At 40.6% G+C, this 23,147-nt stretch overlaps 1 protein-coding gene across 5 annotated transcripts in view; it reads right to left on the bottom strand.

Annotated features, from left to right (window-relative positions):
- Positions 1-23,147, bottom strand: part of malrd1 (MAM and LDL receptor class A domain containing 1) — a 449,554-nt gene that overhangs the window by 261,503 nt on the left and 164,904 nt on the right. For all 5 annotated transcript variants that reach the window (XR_015757232.1, XR_015757233.1, XM_043690416.2 and 2 more), the window contains 2 exons: positions 21,554-21,767; positions 17,766-18,013 (listed from right to left, as the gene is read on the bottom strand). Coding sequence is in view for 3 of the 5 variants with exons in the window: in XM_043690416.2 (XP_043546351.2) it covers positions 17,766-18,013; positions 21,554-21,767 (462 nt within the window). In the remaining 2 variants the exon portion in view is untranslated. The remainder of the gene's footprint in view (positions 1-17,765; positions 18,014-21,553; positions 21,768-23,147) is intronic.

Raw genomic sequence — 23,147 nt, 5'->3', positions numbered from 1 at the left:
TTTTTAATTCTTTTGGGCTCATGTATTTGAATGGAACTAGGCCTTTTAATGTGCCATTCCTGAGGCGGCCCAGCTTCACTTCAGACCTATAGGTTGACAGTAAGTCTGTTTCAAGGCTCTTTAATGCACTGGAGACAAAAAGACAGATCATACTACTCAGCAGCTTGGTTTGGTCCTGACTCTTCATCCCCATACCTCATTGACCAAAGAGTTGGAATAGTCAAATCCTAGTCAAAGTACAAAACTTAGAAAGCTAGAGTAGCAATGATTTGAAAATGGGATGGTTTCCAAAGAAAGTTTAGATGAGATCAGCCTCACCCAAAGAAGATTATCCCAATGCTTTGTTGTGTTAAATAGCAATCAAAATAGTACAGCAAGGTGAAAAAAAAATAGCAAAAAGGAAAATCAATCAAATGCCATTAGCTTAGTTTTCAATTCAGTAGTTGACTTGCATATGCTTTATGTTTGCCATGAACAATATGTCTGTTTCCTTAACTCATTTTTATCTCCTACACTGCATTTTAAATTATTCTAAGAGTGTTTATTTTCAGTTCTGTCATCACTTCATAGTCATTAGTATTCTAGTCATAAACACATTTATTTCTCCGAACTTGTTCCTTTTGCAAACAATGGGGAGACCATGCAATATTATGCAGAGTTAAGATGTATCAACTGAATGAAGAAAATCTAATCATTGCTATTGGTCAATGTGTTTGCCGAGATAATGTTGGAAATGCTGGAAATAGACCATTGGCTCAACCTAATCATGTCAATATTCTAGCTTCAATTAAATTGGAGTTATGTACACACCTTCTTCCACTTTTTGTTATTCCCACTTCTTACCACCAACAATCCTAGATTTTGACATCTCTGCTTCAATCAATAATTCTAGTCATGCATTTACAATATAGCATAAAATGATTTCTCATGTTCTCTGTTCTAGATTTTTAACATTTAATTTTTGGGGCTCATTACATTTCCTGTGCTTTTTGGTGATCATTGACTCAAGGGGATCTGATTTTGAAAACATGTGGGGGGAAAGAAATATGTGTTACTAATTCCTCACCCTAGTATTTATACAAATGATGTGACTTATTCTAACTTACACTCATTCCCCAATAAAGATTAACCAGTTATTACATTAAAAACAAAATGCTGCAGATGCTGGCAACCTGAAATAATAAAAACTGCAGGAAAATTCAACAGATCACGCGACATCTGTGGAAAAGACAAAGTTAACATTTCATGTCTAATATAACTTCTTCAGAACTGAAGGGGACTAGAAAATTATGATTTTAGTGCTATCGGAAGATGGGGAAGGAAGAGCAAATGCAACAGATAATGAAGGATCCCAAAATAAAAGGCAAGGTGTAACTTAGGGGCGGGTGTCTTGTTTGCATGAGTTTGCCGTCAGCAAAGCCGACCTTTTTTTCCTATTAACACCATACCATAAGCAACTATTCTACAATAATACTCCTTTTCTACCATTAGCATGCCCTTTGCCTTTGCACTGGGCAGCCTCACCATTTATTCCACTTGCTCCTCAATCTCCATTGTCAATAATAGAAAGATCATTATTTTGCAGCCCTGCCCAGTTCCAAAGAGTCATCTTGGATTCGAAATGGTAACTCTGTTTTTGTGTATCATAAGCACTATTGAGTTTTCATGGAATTCAAAAATGCCTTAAGTTTTCTTGTTGGCTGCTAAATAAAATGATTAAATATCAAGGTCAAAGCCACAAAACTGTCAGAACAGCACATTAAATGCTGTTAATGCGATAATTTGTCATGTTGAGCAATGCACTGTAGACAATAAGTTCACCATGCACTTTTGATGCTATAAACAGACCCATGAACCAGAACAACTATAAGTCTCACATTGAATATGTAGATAAAGATCTTATACACTCTGTCTGCAGTCTATTGGAAAGGGGTGGAAGCTGGCTGACTGTAAATCTGAACATATATAACATTTCAGGAAAAGACTACTGTATCAGTTTTAACAAGAGATGTTACACATTATATTCATTTGACGCATTAACAAATATTTGGCCCAGTCATACTGGTCCATTTGTTAGTTGTATTTGAGCAATGACAGGTATAATAAATCACTGTTCCCTGCATAACAAACAGTAGTGTAGCAAATACTAGAAGCAGCAATTTTTAAATATATTCTTTAGGTTTTTGCCTGTTCACAAAACAAGACTCTGCAATTAGGTGAAAAATGCCAATAAACAATCACTTGAATATAAGAGAATTTTCTGCATTCTGAGAGGGAATACTCACTTGGAGGGAATGCTTAGTGAAAAAGAATGATGAAAAACTCAATTTTCTTTGCATTTCCTCTCAAGCAGCTCACACATTGGAACATATAAGTAATAAATGAGCCATTTAAATGGAAGAGATTTTCATTCATACTGGATGGGGATCATATGGACACATTTATGCCCCTTGGCAGTGGCTTTCTTGTTTTATGGTCGGTCATGGGTGATGAGGATAATTGTCTATCCCCAAGTGTCTAAACGATAGTTAGGAGTCAACCGTATTGTTGTGGGTGTGGAGTCATATAGAGGCCAGATGACTTAAAGTTAGAAGAGGTTACCTCAGATTTTAACGGGATTTTGATCAGATGGGCCAATGGGGCTGAGGAGTGGCAGATGGAGTTTAATTTAGATAAATGTGAGGCGCTGCAAAATGACAAAACAAATCTTAGCAGGACTTACACACTTAGTGGTAAGGTCCTAGGGAGTGTTGCTGAACAAAGATACCTTGGAGTGCAGGTTCATAGCTCCTTGAAAGTAGAGTCTCAGGTAGATAGGATAGTGAAGAAGGTGTTTGGTATGCTTTCCTTTATTGGTCAGAGTATCGAGTATAGAAGTTGGGAGGTCATGTTGCAGCTTTACAAGACATTGGTTAGGCCACTGTTGGAATATTACGTGCAATTCTGGTCTCCTTCCTATCAGAAGGATGTTGTGAAACTTGAAAGTGTTCAGAAAAGATGTACAAGAATGTTGCCAAGGATGGAGGATTTGAGCTACAGGGAGAGGCTGAACAGGCTGGGGCTGTTTTCCCTGGAGCGTCGAAGGCTGAGCCTTATAGAGGTTTATAAAATCATGAGGGGCATGGATAGGATAAAGAGAAAAAAAATCTTTTCCCTGGGGTGAAAAGACTAGAGGGCACAGATTTAGGATGAGAGGGAAAGATATAAAAGAGACCTAAGGGGCAACTTTTTCACGCAAAGGGTGGTGTGTGTATGGAATGAGTTGCCAGAGGAAGTGGTGGAGGCTGGTACAACTGTAACATTTAAAAGACATCTGGATGGGTGTATAAATAGGAAGGGTTTAGGGGAAAATGGCCAAGTTTTGGCAAACGGGACTAGATTAGATTGGGATATCTGGTCAGCAGAGACAAGTTGGACCGAAGGGCCTGTTTCCGAGCTGTATATCTCTATGACTCTATGTACTTCCTCAGATTTAGGAAAATCTGAGGACATGAATGAACTAAATGGTTGTGCATCAATTGATAGTGGTTACATATTCACACCTTTTTATTCAATTTGAATTACTCTATTTTCTATAATTGAATTTGTGTTTGAATAATTAAATTTGCTCTAATTGAATTCAAGTCCATATTCCCAGGATATTAGCCCGAAGTTCTGGAATGACATTAAGATTATCCCACCAGCACTCCAAAAGGAAGTTCCATAGTCATAAATTTTTTTGTTCAACAAAGTGGGCTCGAGCTGGCTCTGGGTTCAGGATCAAGATGGCCTGGGCTGAATATTATGTTTTGGATAAGATTCCTTCAATTGTCATGGGCTAGTGAAATCTCTTCAGAGATTTATTTATATTCTTTGGTTGATGCATACTATCAGCTTTCCAATAAAAGGAAATTACTGCAGATCCTGAAGATCAAAAATAAAAACATTTGCCAGTGAAACTTAGCAGATCTGAAAATCATCGGGGTACAGTGAAACAAAGTTAATATTTTCAGTCCAAAATGCCTCATTTTTGAAATATGAACCAACTGTGTTTCTCCAGTAACCAAAAGAGAAAATGCTGGAAAATCTCAGCAAGTCTGGCAGCATCTGTAAGGAGAGAAAAGAGCTGACGTTTCGAGTCTAACTGACCCTTTGTCAAAGTTGACCTGCTGAGATTTTCCAGCATTTTCTCTTTTGGTTTCAGATTCCAGCATCTGCAGTAATTTGCTTTTATCCGGTGTTTCTCCAGTAATTTGTTTTTATTTCTCTTCACTCTCAGGGCTATTTCACTGCTATCATGCTGCTAATCTATCCCATAGCATCTTTCACTTTCCTGATTAGTTTCTTCTTGGCTAGCTCTTCTAACCTGTCTTCTATGCTGACTTTGGGGCAAGTTGAGGATTTTCTGGGTAGCTGCTGAATAGGCTTTGTATTGTCATCTACTTCAATAGCATATTCTCCTGGAGGACATTGTGATGAAGCTGCCCCTTTAACAAGGTTATGCAGTCCTTGGCTGTTTTTTTCAGAGAGGTCATAAATGACATAGATTCTGAAAAGTCTGGGGTTGAAGGGTTTTTGGGCCAATTTGATAATAGCTAACAGATACTGCCTCAGGCAGAAGGCTTTCAATTTTTTTAAACTAAAACTTGTACAATGAAAGGCTCAGTTTTTCTCTGGTTTGGTTTGGTTTTTAGCAGTAGTGTGGAAAATAGCTGCTGGACCCAAAGAAGCAAGTAGAGACTGGTACTCTCTCCCTGCCTTCTATCCTGTAACACACTGATTTTATTTTTTGTGCCAAGGAGTGTTTATGGGGATTGTTGCAAGTATTTGGAACAGCATCATTAAGTTAGGATTAATCTGTTAGGTTTTCGGAGACCTTTAAATTGTTTGGTATTCTGTTTTCTGTTGTTCGTGTTTCATTCAGTAAACAGTAAATAAGTTCTGTTTTGTTTAAAATTAAGTGGTTTGACCAGTGGCATTTCTCCTGGAATATCCACTTTACAACTGCTTAAAACAGTTCGTAAAGTTAGGGTCTGGGCTACCTTCTTGAAATGTTTTGAGGGGATTGGTCTGGTCCATATCAACATCCTATCCCTTCTAACACTTTGTTGTACTCCTCCAGGATCTGTTTCACAGTTAATGGGTTAGTGGCCTGTGATACATTGTAAATCACTTTTAGTACATTGAGGAGTATCCATCCAAGCTTTACACTGGCAAAACTGAGATGAGTGGTTTTTGCATTTTTTCTTATTCACTCATGGAGTGTTGCTATCACTGATTGGGTCAGCATTTATTGCCTGTCCCTAGTTGCCCTTGATAAGATAGTGGTGAGCTGCCTTCTTGAAATCATTATAGTCCACATGCTGTAGATTAACCCACAATGCATTTAGGGATAGAATTCTAGGACTTTGACCCAGTGACAGTAAAGAAATGGCAATACATTTCCAAGTCAGGATGGTGAATGGCTTGGAGGGGAAATTTAAGTCATGGTGTTCCTATATATCTGCTGCCATTGTTCTTCTAGATGAAGAGGTTCTGGGTTTGGAAGGTGCTGTTTAAGGATTTTTCATGAATTTAGGCAGTGCATCTTATAGATAGTACAGGTACACAATCGTTTATCTGAAACACTCAGGGCCAGCTGGCTTTTGGAATTCAGAATTCTTTGAATTTCAAAATAAGTGACAGTTTGACGGTAAAATCTTTAAAAGTCTTACCAAGCAGCAGACACACTGTGAGTACTATGGGCCCTGAGGCAGAATTGAGGCCTGCAAGTGCTTGGCCACGCCCACCCATTTTGCATCTGAGTGACGTGCATTAAGTGGGTGTGGAGTTGGGCTAACTGTTTGGACGCCAATCAACCTTGTTAATGAGAAAAAGATTTCATGAAGAAGCCTTCGGATTTTGGAGCTTTTCGGATTTCGGGATTTCAGATAAGAGAGTGATGTTTTTAGATGTGGTGCCATTCAAGTGGGTGGCTTTGTCCTGGACGGTTTTGAGCTTCTTGATTGTTCTTGGAGCGATACCAATCCAGGCAAGTGGGGAGTTATGTATCACATTCCTGCCTTGTGACTTGAAGATGTTGGACAGATTTGGGGAGTGAGGAGGTAAGTCAAACACTAGGCTCTGACCTGCTCTTGTCACCACTGTGTTTATGTGGCAAGTCCAATTGAATTTCTGGCCAATGGTAACCCCTAGGATGTTGATAGTGGGAGATTCAATGGAAGTAACACCTTTGAATGTCAAGGGGAGAGGTGGTTAGATTGATCCTTCTTGGAGATGGTCATTGTCTGCTATTTATGTGGCATAAATGTTACTTACCACTTGACAGCCTAAGCCTAGATATTGCCTAGATCTTGTTCCATTTGAATATGGACTGTTCCAGTATCTGAACATTTTGTGAATGATGCTGAACATTTTGTGATCATTGATGAACATCTCCATTTCTGACCATATGATGAAAGGAAAGGCATTGATGAAGCAACTGAAGATATTCAGACTTTTCTTGAGGAACCCCTGCAGAGATATCCTGGAGCTAGGATGGCTGACCCCCAACAGCCATGACTATCTTTCTTTTGCCAGGTATGGCTCCAACCAGTGGAGACTTTGCCCTGATACCCATTAATTCCAGTTTTTCAAGTGCTCCTTGATGTCACACATAGTTGAATGTGGCCTTGATATCAAGCATTGTTAATCTCACCTCTGGAATTCAGCTCTTTTATCTCTCAACCAAGGCTGTGATGAGGTCAAGAGCCATACCAATGCCAGGCAATGACCATCTCCATGATGTAACAATCTAACCACCTCCCCTTGACATTTAATGGTACTACCATCACTGAATCCTCCACTATCAACAACCTAGGGGTTACCATTGACCAGAAACTCAACTAGACTCACCACATCATCACAGTGTCTACAAGAGCAGGTCAGAGGCTAGGAAAACTGCCATGCTTAACTTGACTCCCCAAAATCTGTCCAATATTTACATGACTTGAACTGATAGATCTGTTCAAAGTCTGTCCCATTTAGCACAGTGATAGCGCCAAACAGTATGATGGAGAGTATTCTCAACGTCAAGGTGGGACTTAGTCTCCACAAATACAGTTTAGCGGTCACTCTTACAAATACTGTATGGACAGATACATCTGTAGTTGGCTGATTGGTAAGGATGAGGTCAAGTGTGTTTTTCCCTCTTGTTGGTTCTGTCACCACCTGCTGCAGACCCAGTCTAGTGGTTATGTCCTTTAGAACCAGACCAGTTTGATCAGTAGTGCTGCTATAATTGAAATCCCCCACCCAGAGTACACTCTGTGCCCAGCCACCCTTCCTGCTTCCTCCAAGTCTTGTTGAATATGGAGGAGTACTGACTCATCATCTGAGGCAGGATGGTACGTGGTAGTCAGCTGGAGATTTCTCTTGCTTGTTTAACCCAAAGCTATGAGACTTTATGTCTGGAGTCAATGTTGAGGACTCCCAGGGCAACTTCATCCTGACTGAATACCACTGTGCCATACCTCTGCGGGGTCTGTCCTGCTGGTGGGACAGGACACATCCAGGGATGATGATGGTAGTGTCTGGGACATTGTCTGTAAGGTATGATTCCATGAGAATGAATATATCAGGCTGTTGCATGACTAACCTGTGAGGCAGCTCTTCTAATTTTGGCACAAGCCCCCACGTGTTAATAAGGAGGATTTTGCAGGGTTGGCAGGGTTGTTTCTCCCATGGTCTTTTCCGGTGCCTAGGTTGATGCCAGATGATCCACCCAGTTTTTTTTATTGAGACTCATAGCAATTGATACAGCTGAATAGCTTGCTAGACCATTTCAGAGGTTAATATTTAACCCTACTGCAGTGGGTCTGAAGTCACATGCAGGCCTGACCAAGTAAGAATGGTGGATTAATAAATGAAACGGAGTTTTCCAACAATTGACAATGGCTTCCTGGTCATCAGTAGATTTTTAATTCTTGATATTATTCATTGAATTCAATCCCACCATTTGTCCTGGTGAGATTTGGACGCAGATTCTCAGAGCAACAGCTGATCTTCTGGATTGATGGTCTCGCAATAATATTACTAGGCCATTACCTCCTCTCCCTTGTGTTGGCTGCAAACTGTGAACTGGAAGTACATATTCATGTAATCACAGTGGATTCACAGAGTAACCTATCCTTTTGGCATTAATCCGGTCATGTTATTTTTGAGGACTTAATTTTTGGATTACCACGTCGAGCTGCTTCATGTAGGTATGGGAAGGTCAAGGTGTTGCATGACACACCAGGATCAATCTGATGTTCACCTGATGTTGTCCTTCTGCAGTCCTCATTCCAAATGCCACAAACAATTCATTACCCATTCACGTGATTGAACTAACCACATTGTATGGTGTAAAGTGACTCATTCGAATCTCTCTCTGTTGTGGTTATCTCTACTTGCTTTTCTTGTGCTGTCCCCCAGACAATGACTCAGCAATGAGAACACTGCTTTCCCCATTTCTTTTTCTGTTTTATATAATGTCCTCTATAGCATTTTCACCTGTCTATTGTGATTGCTCTGTCCTTTGGGACTGGTGCATCTGTCCATGTGTGACTTTTAACCTTGCCTGTTCTGCCATGAATGCGCTCTAGTTACTGACTTACAACCTCAGCAATTTTGCACATTTGGTCATAGAGTCATAGAGATGCACAGCACAGAATCAGACCACTTGGTCCAACTTGTCCATGCTAAACAGATATGCAAAATTAATCTAGTCCCATTTGCCAGCTTTTGGCCGAAATCCCTCTAAACTTTTCCTATTCATGTACCCGTCCAAATGCCTTTTAAATGTTGAAGTTAAAAATCACACAACACCAGGTTATAGTTCAACAGTTTTATTTGGAAGCACTAGCTTGTGGATCACTGCTGTCTTATCACGTGGTTGTAGATTATAAGATCATAAAACACAGGATTTATGGCTATGAATTCTGTGTCCTATGATCTTATACTCCACAACTACCTGATGAAGGATCAGTGCTCCAAAAGCTAGTGCTTACAAATAAACCTGTTGGACTATAAATCTGGTGTTGTGTGACTTTTAACTTTGTCCACCCCAGTCCAACATCGGACCTTCACATCATGGCTTTTAAATGTTGTTATTCCACCTGCCTCCTCCACTTGCTCTGTCAGCTCATTCCATACACTCATCACTCTCTGCATGAAAATGTTGCCCCTCAGGTCCCTTTTAAATCTTACCCTTTTTACCCTAAATCTATGCCTTCCAGTTATGGGGTCCACTAATTTGGGGAAAAAAAGACCTTGGCTATTCACCCTATCCACCCCTTTCATGATTTTATTATCCTCCACATGGTCACCCCTCAGCCTCCGATGCTCCAGGAAAGATAGCCCCAGGCTATTCAGCCTCTCTCTATGGCTCAAACCCTCCAACCCCAGCTATATTATTATAAATCTTTCCTGCAGCCTTTTAAGTTCAACAGCATCTTTCTTATAGCAAAGAGACCAGTATTGAATGCAATATTCCAAAAGTGGCCAAATCACTGTCCAGTACAGTTGTAACATGGTAGTCCAACTCTTATATTCAATGCACTGACCAATAAAGGCAAGCGTACCAAATGTCTTCTTCATTACCTTGTCTACCTGCAACTCCACCTTCAAGGAACAATGAACCTGCACCCCAAGGTCTCTTTGCTCAGCAACATTCCCAGAACCCTACCATTAAGTTTATAAGGTCTGCTTTGGTTTATCTAACAAAAATACAACACCTCACACTTAGCTAAATTAAACATCATCGGTCACTCCTCAGCCCATTGGACGAATTGATCAAAGAATTTTTGTACTCTGAAATAACCTGCTTCAGTGTCCACTACACCATCAATTTTGGTGTCATCTGCAAACATACTAATCATTCCTCCTATATTTCCTAAGACAGAGCTTCTTAACTCTGAGGGGATATGCTCTCAATGCAGGATCACCTGTCCAAAAATATAATTCTGTTTTCAAATAGTTCCTTCAGTTGTGCAAATTATGTAGGGTTCTGCAAACTAAATTAATGAGGTCATATATTAATCAATGGGCTCCCTTTCACTTTGGACCCTAAATATTGAACACATATCATTCATAAGGTACGTTCACTTATAGTTCCACATATGCCTTTCAAAATATACAAAATTTCTAACTTCTCTGGCTTGCTAAACAGTTGCTATTTCATAATTACTCCTTTGTGTGTGGAAAAACTGCCCGTTTTGCTTAATATCATCTTTCATTCCAACCAGAGTTGGGGGTGGAATAGCTGCAGTTATTTTCTCTCACTTGTGTTTCTTTGATGTAGTTTATTTCAGCTGCCTTTGGCAGCTCTCATAGCTTTGAACATTCCTGATTGATCTGTCAGTAGCTGTGCTTTGCTGCACACTCATTCTCAACTCTTAAACAGTGGTTTGGTCAAAATGAATTTATGATTAGCAGTAAGATGGCTTCCTGCAGTATGTGTGTCTTGTGGTCAAAGTCACATGACTGTGGCAGACCAGGAAGGACAATTGCACATGATTTTATTTCAATCCAAGCAGCCCCAGTAATATGAAACTTTAGTTATATTGGGGAAGGAGTGTGTGGAATGAGAAAATCTGGGGTTGCTATACTGCTAATGGAGGAAGTTACAGTTAAGTGATGTACAAAATCGGGAAGAATATTATTTCTGAATGTAAATATTTGCTAACCAGCAGATACCGATTCAAGATTATTGGCAAAAGAGCTATAGTGTAGAAGATCTGGAGACCAAGAAGACCTTTGATCTGCAATTCTGATGGTGGACAAGGAATTGAAACATTAAAGCATAAAGGTGGCTTCCTGCAGCAAGTCGCAAAATTGTATGACCGAACATCCCTGGAGGTACTCTCTGTTTAATATTTTGAGTTGGAGACCACAGTGGTTTGTTGTTTAGAAAACTAGACATGAGAAAGTAACCCCTTTTCCCACAAGTGATTTGTTTCAGATTGATGTTTTTAAAAGAAGAATGATGAATGTAATGGAAAGTGAAGTGTATGTGATTTTAGGTTATAGTTTTATGTTTTGAGAAAATTGAAAATTATGAACACTTTTTCGAACAAGTGTGGAATGGATTAAAGATGCACATGACAGTGTTTCTTTTCAAATGTGATGAGAAGTTATTAAATCCCTGCTTTAGGAATGTAACAAGAGCAGAAATTGCTGGTGAAATTCAGCAGGTCTGGTACCATCTGTGGGAAGGAGGTAGGATTAATGTCTCGAGTCTGGTGAGGAGAGACGACATGGTGACAGAGAATGTAATTAACAATGCTGAAAGAAAGGGAAGGAATTGGCTCACAATCTGAAGGTGCTGAAAGCAATATTAAGTTCAGAAGGTTGTAAAATGTCTAGTCTGAAGATGAGATGTTGTTCCTCCAGTTTGCGCAGTGATTCCATGGAGCATTGCAGCATGCCAAGGACAGACATATGGGAATGTGAGCAGGACGCTGTGTTAAAATGACTGGTTGCAGGAAGGTGCGCATGGACTGGAGGTGTTCTATAAAGCAGTCACCCAGTCTATGTTTGGTCTCTCCAATGTAGAGTAGGCAACATTGGGTGCAGTCAATACAACACATAAGATTCGAGGAGGTGCAGGTGGATTGCTGCTTCTCCTGGAAAGACAGTTTAGGCTCTTGGATGGTGAGCCGGGAGGTGGTGAAAGGGCAAGCATTGCATCTTCTGCAGTTACATGAGAAGGAGCTTGTTGGAAGCAAGGAAGGGGTTTTGGCAGCCAAAGAATGGATGAGGGTGTCCTGGAAGGAACAATCCCTGTGAAATGCAGATAGGGGGAGATAGGAAGATTGAGGGGAAGATGTATTTGGTGGTGGAGTTCTGCTGGAGAATGATCCTTTGAATGTTCCCAGTTTTAATTTTTGATTTTAAACTTTTCTGACCATGTTGGAATCCCCAGGCAGGCAGTCCATCCAGCTTGCGTTGGGAACAGGACTGCTTCTTGGGCTCTTTTTGAGTCAGCTGACCAACTGGTGGGATGAAAAGTGTGGACAAGGCAAACCCGATCATGTTGTTGTGAGTGATGGGAAGGGCAAACATGGATCCTCAGGTGATAGGTCAGATGTGGTTGAGGGCCCTGTCAATCACAGTGTGTGGGAAATCACAGTCATGGAAGAAGCAAGCCATGTCAGCAGTGATGTCTTGGAAAGTGGCATCATCCAAACAGATAGGAATAGACGAATGAACTGGTATAACGGGATGGAATCCTTGCAGGACATGGGGTAGGAAGAGCTGTAGTGAAGATAGCTGTGGGAGTCAGTAGCTTTGTAGTGGATGGCGGTGGACAGTTTATTCCCTGAAATGGAGACAGAGAGGTCAAGGAAAAAAAGGGAAGTGTCGGAAATGTATGATGTGAAAGGGATGGAAATTGGAGGCAAAATGAACAATTTTTTCAGGGTCCAGGCAGGAGCATGAAGTGACACTGTAACAGTCAGTGATGTACTGAACAAAGGATTGTGGGAGGGGGCCAGTCTAGGACTGGAACAAGGATTGTTCCACATACCCTATGAAGAGGCAGGCATAACTGGGACCCAGCGGATGACCATAACTACTCCTTTAACTTTGCAGAAGTGAGATGAATTAAAGGAGAAATTGTTCAGTGAGAGAACAAGTTCAGCCAAACAGAGGAGAGTGGTGGAGGATGGGGATTGTTCAGGCCTCTGGTTGAGGAAGAAGCCAAGAGCTATCAGACCTTCCACCTTTGAATATTTCTTTGAAGTGGTATTTTTAATGTTTCCACCTTGAGTGCTCAAGTCAAAATAAATTTGCAGCTTATCAAAGTAAACTATTTTCAATCTCATACATACATCAAGAACAGACATAACATATCTGAACACATATAGTTTCTAATACCAGATTTCCATAATTTCACTAGCAGTGTTACCACTGATATTTTTGCTCTTTATTCTTGGGTTGGGGCTCAGAGTTGGGTGAAAACACATCTTTGTGAACCTAAATTTGACAAATCTTGACTCAAATTTCTTGGGGATATGGGCTGGGCTAGAATAGGAGTTGGTCAGCTGACTCAGAAAGCCTAAGAAACTGGCTCACTCCCAAGTCAAGCTGGATGAAATGCCTGCCTGGGGATTCCAACACTGGAAGAAAAGTTTAAAACCAAACATTAAAACTGGGAACATCCCTCATGCTCTCACCCCCTCATTCTCTATCATGCCAAGCTATGTTGGTTGATGGTTACAGCCATTTCAATGGCCCCTCTCACTCCATAGGAACAAAGAAACATAGCAAACAGGAGGAGGGATAGGCCATTTGGCCCTTCAAACATGCTCTACCAATCAATATGATCATGCCTGATCATCCAACTCAGTACCCTGCTCCCACTTTCTCCCTTTAACCATAAGAGCTATATTTATCTTCTTCTTCTTAAAAATATTCAATGTTTTGCTTCAACCACCTTCTGTGATAAAAATGTCACACACTCACCACTCTCTGGGTGAAATCATTTCACCTCATCTTGGTCCTGATGAATGGCCTACCCTGTATCCTTAAACTGTGACCTGTAGATCTGAATTCCCTGGTATTCAGGAATATTCATCCTGTGTTTACCCTATCCAATCCTTTTAGAACTTTCTAGGTTTCTGTGAGATCCTCCCTCACTCTTCCCAACTCCACTGAATATGATCCCAACCGATCCTATCTCTCTTCATAGGTCAATCTTGCCATCTCAGCATTCAGTCTGGTAAACTTTCACTGCATTCTCTCCATAGACAGAACACCCTTCCTCTGATCAGGAGACCAAAACTACACATAATGCCTATATTACTGTATTCTCATATATACCCCAGATGGTTGCTCATACCCTGTCTCCCCAGGGCCTATTAACCCCTACATTAGTGCCATGCCAAATCAAATTATATCGAGGAAAGGCATCATGGCCAAAAATAAAATTACAAATCTAAAATTACAAGTTATGTCACTATTAGGGAAAAAGAAACTCTTGATGACAGAAAATAAACATCTAATACGGTGAAATTGCAAAAACACATCAATTATGTAAACAAACATTTCTTATTTTCATCAACCTTCCACTCATGTATTAAAAACCTTACGTCAACAAATATTTCCATTTGATAAGCAGATGAAACTGTACTTCAAGATGTACATTTATCTGTACATCAATGCACATTTATAAAATTCAAGTCTTCATAGTTAATAACAGTGGGATTTTTAAAAATTCATTGGATGTTACTGATCCAGACCAGACCAACATTTATTGCCCTTCCATAATTGTTCAGAGGGTTATTAAGATTGAAGTACATTCCTGTGAGTCTGGAGTCACATGTAGGTAAAAACAATGACTGCAGATGCTGGAAACCAGATTCTGGATCAGTGGTGCTGGAAGAGCACAGCAGTTCAGGCAGCATCCAACGAGCAGCGAAATTGACGTTTCGGGCAAAAGCCCTTCATCAGGAATAAAGGCAGTGAGCCTGAAGCGTGGAGAGATAAGCTAGGGGAGGGTGGGGGTGGGGAGAGAGTAGCATAGAGTACAATGGGTGAGTGGGGGAGGAGATGAAGGTGATAGGTCAGGGAGGAGAGGGTGGAGTGGATAGGTGGAAAAGGAGCTAGGCAGGTCGGACAAGTCCGGACAAGTCATGGGGACAGTGCTGAGCTGGAAGTTTGAAACTAGGATGAGGTGGGGGAACCAGCTGAACTGCCTGAACTGCCTGAACTGCTGTGCTCTTCCAGCACCACTGATCCAGAATGGAGTCACATGTAGGCCTGTCCAGATAAGGATGACAGATTTCCTTTCCTGATGGACATGACTCCTTTCTCTATATTACATAATCACACTTCTTTCACTCTTTTTTTAAACTGATTTTTTTAAACAGTTTCTTCGCAGTCTCCCTGCTAGAGGAAGGATGTTGTGAAACTTGAAAAGGTTCAGAAATGATTTACAAGGATGTTGCCAGGGTTGGAGGGTTTGAGCAATAGTGAGAAGGGCTATTTATCCTGGAGCATTGAAGGCTAAGGGATGACCTTATACAGGTTTATAAAATCATAAGGGGCACGGATAGGGTGAATCGTCAAGGTCTTTTCCCCGGGGTGGGACAGTCGAAAACTAGAGGGCATAGGTTTAAGGTGAGAGGGGAAAGATTTAAAGGGGAGCTAAGGGGCAACTTTTTCACCCAGAGGGTGGTCCGTGTATGGAATGCACTGCCAGAGGAAGTGGTGGAGGCTGGTACAATTACAATATTTAAAAGGCATCTGGATTGGTTTATGAATCAGAAGGATTTAGAGGGATATTGGCCAAATGCTGGCAAATGGGACTAGATTAATTTAGGATATCTGGTTGGTATGGATGAGTTGGACCCAAAGGTCTGGTTCTGTGCTGTACATCTCTCAGACTCTGTGAGACTGTTTCAAGTTTGAGTGAGTTTATGGTCTGCTTATGCCTGTTCATGCCTTCTCCTGATCCTAAAGGGTATGTTACCTCCATGAAAAATGTCCAGGGACCAAATAAGAAAGGACCAGATGACCAGAGGTTATCTCCCCAAAAATGGAGGTAATATAAAGCATTTTCTCTTACTCACCCTTCAAAGCCTTCACTCCCCTGGCACACACTTCATGCCCCATCCATAACAGCCAATGAAACCTAATGCCCTCTTCCCATTCCATAGACCCTGAGTATGGATCCAGAACCTCAACCTGAGCTACAAATCTTCTCAAACCTCGCCAGATCCTAAGTAACCCTAGCCAACATTATACCTACCCATATCCATCATGCTTCCCCTTTCACCTACATTGCCAGCTCATTGAGTATCTTGCATCACTACTGCTCCAAAACAGCAAGATGTTTGACAGTATCGAAAAGAAATACAGTGAGAACCAATCTGATTTTATCTGGTTTAATCTCCACACTCAGTTTGTAGCCAGTGACACTAAAATCCAATTTCAATGGAGGTCATTTAAACAACCAGGTGCCTCTGGGAATCACATATGTCTAAACAATGGTCTATCCTCAGGAAATTAAGGGAGTCTACTTTCAGGGGCAGGACTTGTGATTCCATACAATCCCTGCATTTTTGCTCAGTGAAGTTGTTCTCTGTCTTGCCAAAAGCCAGACTTTAGATTATTGTGTTAGTCATGCCAAATGTACAAGCCCAGTTAGAAGCAGGTTTTTGATATGAACAGATGTATAATTGCTCGGTACAAATTCCTACACCTCTATATTTGCGGGATTCTCAATCCAGCCCAATGGCTTCAAAGTAGCATAGTGAAATATTTCAGCCTTAACTGATATTCCTTTGCAGAGGTTTGGCAGGAGTATACTCGCAGCAATGGATCAGTGGTGCTGGGAAAGCACAGCAGTTCAGGCAGCATCCGAGGAGCAGGAGTATAATAGCAGCAGGAGAAAGATCATGGAAAAAAATATGCTGTACCTTCCACATATTGATTCATATTAACATAAACGGATTTGCACCAATGTCAGGCAAGGGAAAGTGATGGCATAGCTGAGATGTACAGGGGAACCTCGATTATCCAAATACCAATTATCCGAAAATCGGAATATCCGAAGGAGATCTAAAGGTCCTGACAGAAATATTACATCAAAGACGTGTGTCCAACACTGATCGCGTCTTTTGTTTTGTTTACAGTGATTAAGAGTGCTGCCGAGAACAGTCCTGGACTGATGGGAGCGCAGGCACTGTCTCTAAATGACTGACCTCCCACCCTCTCTCTCTCTCTCTTTCCACACTTGCCCTGGAGTTCTACACAGGCGTGTACCCTAACCCCACCTCCCCCCCCCCCCTTCCCCAGATAATCTCTCCGACATTGTCCTGTAAAAGGCAGAGGTGGAATCTGTCAAGACGTTGCAGCGAAAAGGTGTGTGTGTGTGTGTGTGTGTGTGTGTGTGTGTGTGTGTGTGTGTGTGTGTGTGTGTGTGTGTGTGTGTGTGTGTGTGTGTGTGTGTGTGTGTGTGTGTGTGTGTGTGTGTGTGTGTGTGTGTGTGTGTGTGTGTGTGTCCTCCCAAAAGGCAGTAGAAGGGGTGGGGGCAGAAGGGGGTTGCAAGGGTATTGTTGGGGCGGACAGGTGGTGTTGAATGAGGTTTGGGGGTTGGGCAGTGGTGTTGTTTGGGGGTGGGCAGGGTTGGGGTCGGGTGAGGGCTCACGGCACTGTGCTGCTGCTAGTCTCCTGAATGGGGAGCAGACTTAATAGAAAACTCCAAGGCCCAGAGGAGAGGCATTGAATCGATTAATCGAATAATCAATTATCCAAACGAAATAATGCCCACCCATCTCATTTGGATTATCGAGGTTCCTCTTTACTAGACTAATAATCCAGAAGCCTAGGTTACTGTTATGGCTCATGGGTTGAAATCTCACTGTAGCACATGACGACATTTGAATTAAATTAAAATCTGGAAGGGAACAAAGCTAGCCTCATGATGATCATGTAACCAATGTCAGAATAACCCATCTGGTTCACTCATGTCCTTTCAGAAAGGAAATCTGTCATCCTTAATTAGGGAAGTCTATGAATGACTGCAGTCTCACAGCAATGCACTTGACTCTTAACATGCCTCTGAACCATTAGGGATGGATAATAAATGCTGGCTAGCCAGCATCACCCATATTCAATGAATTAAGAACTAATCTCACTGACATTAACTTTGTAAATTGAATTTTTTCTAAATGTTCATTGCTATAAATGTTACAATGTTTTTATGAAGAAATGAATTCTATCTTACAAGAATTGTGTTTTGACAATAAAACCCTTCATACCTTGCAGTCTTTGCTTCTCTTACTAATCGATGGACCAGAAATCCTTGCTGCATGTCCAGGTAGCGGCGAGAATGGGCTTTCAATATAAATATAATGACCAGTTGGATTTCTTAGAGTGTGATCAGTTGTTGGACAAGTACCTAATGTTGGCGTACTTCCCACTTTGAGAATCCAGTCAAAGTTATCATTTCTCCACTGTCTCCAGGAGCAAAGATCAAATTCAAAATCACAATGCTCCAAAATTGTACCTGCAAATTGAAAAAGTCTCATTCAATTTTTCAAATAGCTTTTCTGTTTTTATCTGAATATGGAGATGTTAATACAACGTCATTTTTAATATCTTGTCCTAATTTATACTATGGAAGTCTTATGACATTGTGGTAGCATTCCTAACTCTAAGGCAGAAGCTCCAGGTTTCAGCTCCACTTTAATGTCCTCAGGTAAAATTCTGCATGAGTGCTCCCTGAGCCTCAAAGCTAATCAAAGAAATGCCAGCTTCTCATCCATCCTCACATCTTTTTTGTTTTATCCAAGCCTTCTGTAGTCATTCTTCATCTGACTGTAGTAGCACAGATAGCACAAGATAAACACTTAGGATCTAAAGATTTGCAAGTCAAAATTCAGATGTGAGAACCCAGACTTTACCCACTGGGAACATCCACCTCTGACCTACACAGACATTCTGAGCAAGGAATGTTACATTGTTAAAATTTCAAAATCAGGTTGGGCACCCACTTGAAATAGGGCTGTGGGAAAAAGGCAGTGGGAGTGGGCTTCCACTCTGTTGATGATACCATGGGCCCACACAAAATATAAAGTCAACTTCTATTGACCTGTATTACAATGTCAGAGGGACTATTAGAAATTGTCCAAACTATTCAGGCCTTGACTGCGCAAGTCCCATGTCTGCTGTATGTTTACTCATCAACAGATTAGTAAATATTTTCTCTCCTAGAATATCAGACTTCCTTTTTGCATACACTTTCTGACCTCGTCTGGAATTGGTGAAGATTCTACTGATACTGGACTCACAGACACTGGCAGCAATGATGAAGACCCATTGTATTTGGATCCTGGCTTGGTTTCAGGGCATTTTTACATACTCCTATTTGAAGTTATGAAGCTAACCTTTGCCATCTTCTGTGCTACTGAGAAATAAGAGTGTACAGTTATGAAAAATTTAATGCCGAGGAGTGCTTTAACCACCATCCACAATCATGATAAGGGGCTTGGTGGAAGGATAGCCTAGGAGCTTGAAAAGTAAGACCAACAATTTGAGCTTATCATCTCTGTCTATCACATCAGTGTACCTTGTATCTATTTGCGATCATGCAATAAATACACTTTAAGACAAGTCTCTTCTCATTTGACTATCAAGTCATTTTCCTCTATCCCACTTGACCAAGTTGGACATGGAGGTCCATCTAACTCTACCTTAAAGTACTCAATGGCACAAAGAGGTCATGTAATATGATGAGTAATAGTAAGGGTTGTGTACTGTTAATGGTACTCTAGATCTCTTCGTTGTTCCTTTTACAATGGTTCATATTATTCACTAAAGTAATAATAATGCATCTGAACTTAAAACATATGTTTGAGATTTTGACTCACTCAAACTCACTAGCACTGGTAAGTCTGGTGATGCCAGTAGTCAATGTTCACATTTGGCACATCCTTGCATCTACTCCAGATTTTTTTGTCTATGCTTTTCAGTTCATCATACTCCAAACATTTTGGGGCATCCTGATGCCATGAGAGGTGCTATTTCAATGCAAGTCTGTCTTTCTTTTTACTATATGTGTATTTGCTCATTAATTATGGCAATAATGAAATTAGAGGAATGCTGTCAATAAAGTGTTTTGCAGTATCAAATGACTACTTTATTTTTTAAGAGGATTTTCAAAAATCTCCCCAAATATTTTTCTCACATATTAGATCCAGTCAGTGTTGGAGGAGAAAAAAATTGCCTAAAAGAATTAAACCACATTTGCACATCCTATTTCTGTATAAATAATGTTTAAGTTCAACATCATTTGGTGCACATATTGGCCGAATATAAAACACATCAGTTTTTGGCAAAGATATAAATTTGGATCCAGACCCAAATCCTGGATTTTTTAAAATTATCCATTAACATTATGAGATAGAGTAATAAAACTTTTCTTTAAGAATGTCATGGGTTATTTTATTTGTAATATTGTTGGTAGTCTCAGTTGCTGAGATGGACTTGGTACTAGCTGTCAAAGTGCAAGCTGAGTTTTCAAAGCAGGTTGTTGTATGTTGATTGGACTGAACCCTCTGTGAGATGGCAACACATAAATTAAAGAAATCTGTTTTTTTACCCTTGTATTAACAGAACATCAAGCAGTCGGGTAAAAATCCTCAAGGAGGAATTATGTAATTGTAACACATTATGTTAACACAATGTGGTGAATATTAATGCTCTACACAGCATTTTCTTCGCTTTCTAACTTACGAATTTAGAAGAGATGTTAAACTAAGACTCTATCTATCTGCTATACGAATATATAGATCACATGGCACAATTTCAAAGGATAACAGGGGATATATCCCTAATTGCCAGGCCAATCTTTATATATCAAAAACGTTACCAAAAATAACGTTTTCTGGTTGTGTTAACATTTCAGTTTGCGGGACCCTGTTGTTGGCATCATCTTCAATGGTGACTACTTCTTGACACTCCTTCATCAGCTGTAAAGCACCTTGAAACATCTGCTGCTTATGAAAAGTGTTATATAAATACAAGTCTTCCTCTTCTTACTTTCTAATTATGAAGTTTAATAAACAAGATTCATTGTTAAATTGGGAGACCCAATCAATGTTATGCCAAACAGAATTCAAAGACCTTGTCACCGTAATTGTGAAATAGAAATGGCTTTTCAGAAATAAATATTTGTATCTGAAAAATAAAGTGAAACTTCTGTGCCACCATCTACATGGTGCTCAAACAAAAACAGAGGTGTTTAGTGCTTGGTACAACTTTCTATGTCTCGGCTCAAGATACCTAAGCCACCAAGCAGGTCCATCAAGGTGAATTCAAATGTAAATCTCGACTAAAGTAAACTAACTTCAGCACTTTCCTCAGACTTACACTTATCTCAGACTCAACTTTGTATAGAATAGTTGAACTCCCAATCTGTAAGAAATCAAACATTAATGCAAGCTAAACTAACTTGGGCCTGTATCAAATGCTTGCTACTCCAGTTGATATAAACACCAATGTTAGCAATTGTTTCGACTGGGCTCTGCACACAATTACCTTTAGTGATTGAATGGAAGTGATCAGATTATAAATCAACATTGGCTTAGTTAAACACACAGGAGCTGAAAGATGAACAAAATCATCATTTCTATAAACATAAAAATATTTAACATAGGAGCAGGAGTAGGCCTTTCTGCTCTTTGATGCTGCTCCACCATTCAATATGATTGTGGCTGGTCATCTAAATCAGTTCTCTGCTCTCACTTCCTCCCTACCCTGTGATCCCTACGGCCCTAAGAAGTATGTGCAGCTAGAGGTGTAAGTGCTAGCTGAACACATATGTAGTGATCACTGTTATTTGACTTCAGGCCAATATTGTGAACAAAATCTTGTCATTTGATACAGATTATTTTTGTTCTATTCACAAGGCATAAAACAAAACAAGAAATCCTCCCTGTAGCAGAGTTATCAAAGGAAGAACATCTGGAAAGCCAGTAAATTTAACTTCTTACAATTAACTGAAGATCAAATCTGTTTGGTTCACTCAAGCTTGTAGATTACTCACTGCAGATAACTGGATGTTCATCAGAATTATCAGCACAGTCATTGTTGAAGTCACACAGCTGACTTTTAGGTATACAATACTTGTTGGCACATGAAAACTCATCAGAGTTGCACTGTCTCTCTGGGATCAGAATAGAAGAACAATTTTCAAAGGAAATGTCATCCACTGTAATATCGCCCATATAACTTACACCTCGAATGGCTCTTAAGAAAACCTGTAAGGATTCAACATGGAGTCAGTCATTATTTTGATTCAGTACTTATTCATAATGACAGTTGAAATGTGCATATATCAAATTCATTGTGTTTATTTTAACATGCAGAGTCCACCTTTGACTTTTGGCAACGGTACTGGTACTTTTTTCTTGTTCCTAGTATTTTGAATCTTTCTCACCTCCAGCAAGTGCTGGTAACATTTAGGGTTCATTGAGAATTTGGATGCTTAAAATATTCACAAAACCTGTTTAAAAGAGGAGTGTATGAGTATTTGGCGATATCTGGGGTCAGTGAAACAATGTCATCTATCCCAACACCTGCACCCACAGCCACTGCCTCAGACATTAGATCAGCCCTCTTGAGAGTGAACCCACGGAAAGGAACATGGTCTGGATGGAATCCCTGGCCATGCATCCAGATCCTCTGCAGACCAGCTGGTGGGAGCATTCACAGACATCCTTAACCTCTCCTTGCCACGATCTAAAGTCCCCACCTGCTTCAAGAAGATCACCATCATTCCGGTGCCAAAGGAAATCAAGCAGCATTCCCTAATGTCTACTGCCCGGAGGCTCTGACCTCCATAATTATGAAATGTTGTGAGAGGTTAGTCATGGCTCACATTGACTCCAGCCTACCAAAATGCCTTTGATCCTTTGCAATTTTCCCACCAGTGCAAAGGGTCCACAGCAGATGCTGTCTCCCTGGCCATACACTCATCCTGGGAACATCTGGGTAACAAGGATACCTACATCAGGCTCCTACTTATTGACTGCATCTCCACATCCAACACCAGAATTCCAAACAAACCCATCTCTAAACTTTGTGACCTGGGTCTTAGCTCCCCTCTCTGTAATTGAATCCTCAACTTCCTAACCCATAAACCGCAATCAGTGAGAATAAACGACGATACTACCTCCACCGTAATCCTAAACAGTGGTGCCCCACAAGGCTGTGTACTTAGCTCCCTACTATACTCCTTATACACTCAGGATTGCATTGTCATATTTCACCTCAGCTTCATTTACAAGTTTGCTGATGACGCCACCATTGTTGGTCGGATCTCAAACAATGAGTACAGGAAGGAGATTGAGTACTTAGCAGCACAGTGTGAAGACAACAATCTCTCCATCAACATCAGCAAAACAAAGGAGCTGGTCATTGACTTCAGGAAGCAGAGTGGAGGGCACGCTCTTGTCTGTATCAGTGGTACTGAAGTGGAGATGGATGAGAGCATCAGATTCCGAGGAGTTATATCACTAACAATCTGTCCTGGCCCACCCTCTTCCATTGGACAGAAGATATAAAAGTTTGAATACATGTATGAACAGATTCAAAAACAGCTTCTTCCCCACTGTTATTAGACTTTTGAACAGATCTCA

This window comes from Chiloscyllium plagiosum, unplaced genomic scaffold (genome assembly GCF_037043375.1).
Source record: "Chiloscyllium plagiosum isolate Xiang-an unplaced genomic scaffold, Cpla_swu_hap1 HiC_scaffold_5, whole genome shotgun sequence".
Classification (NCBI taxonomy): Eukaryota; Metazoa; Chordata; class Chondrichthyes; order Orectolobiformes; family Hemiscylliidae; genus Chiloscyllium; species Chiloscyllium plagiosum.
Note: the sequence above shows the minus strand (reverse complement) of the source record. Positions and strands in the feature narration are given on the sequence as shown.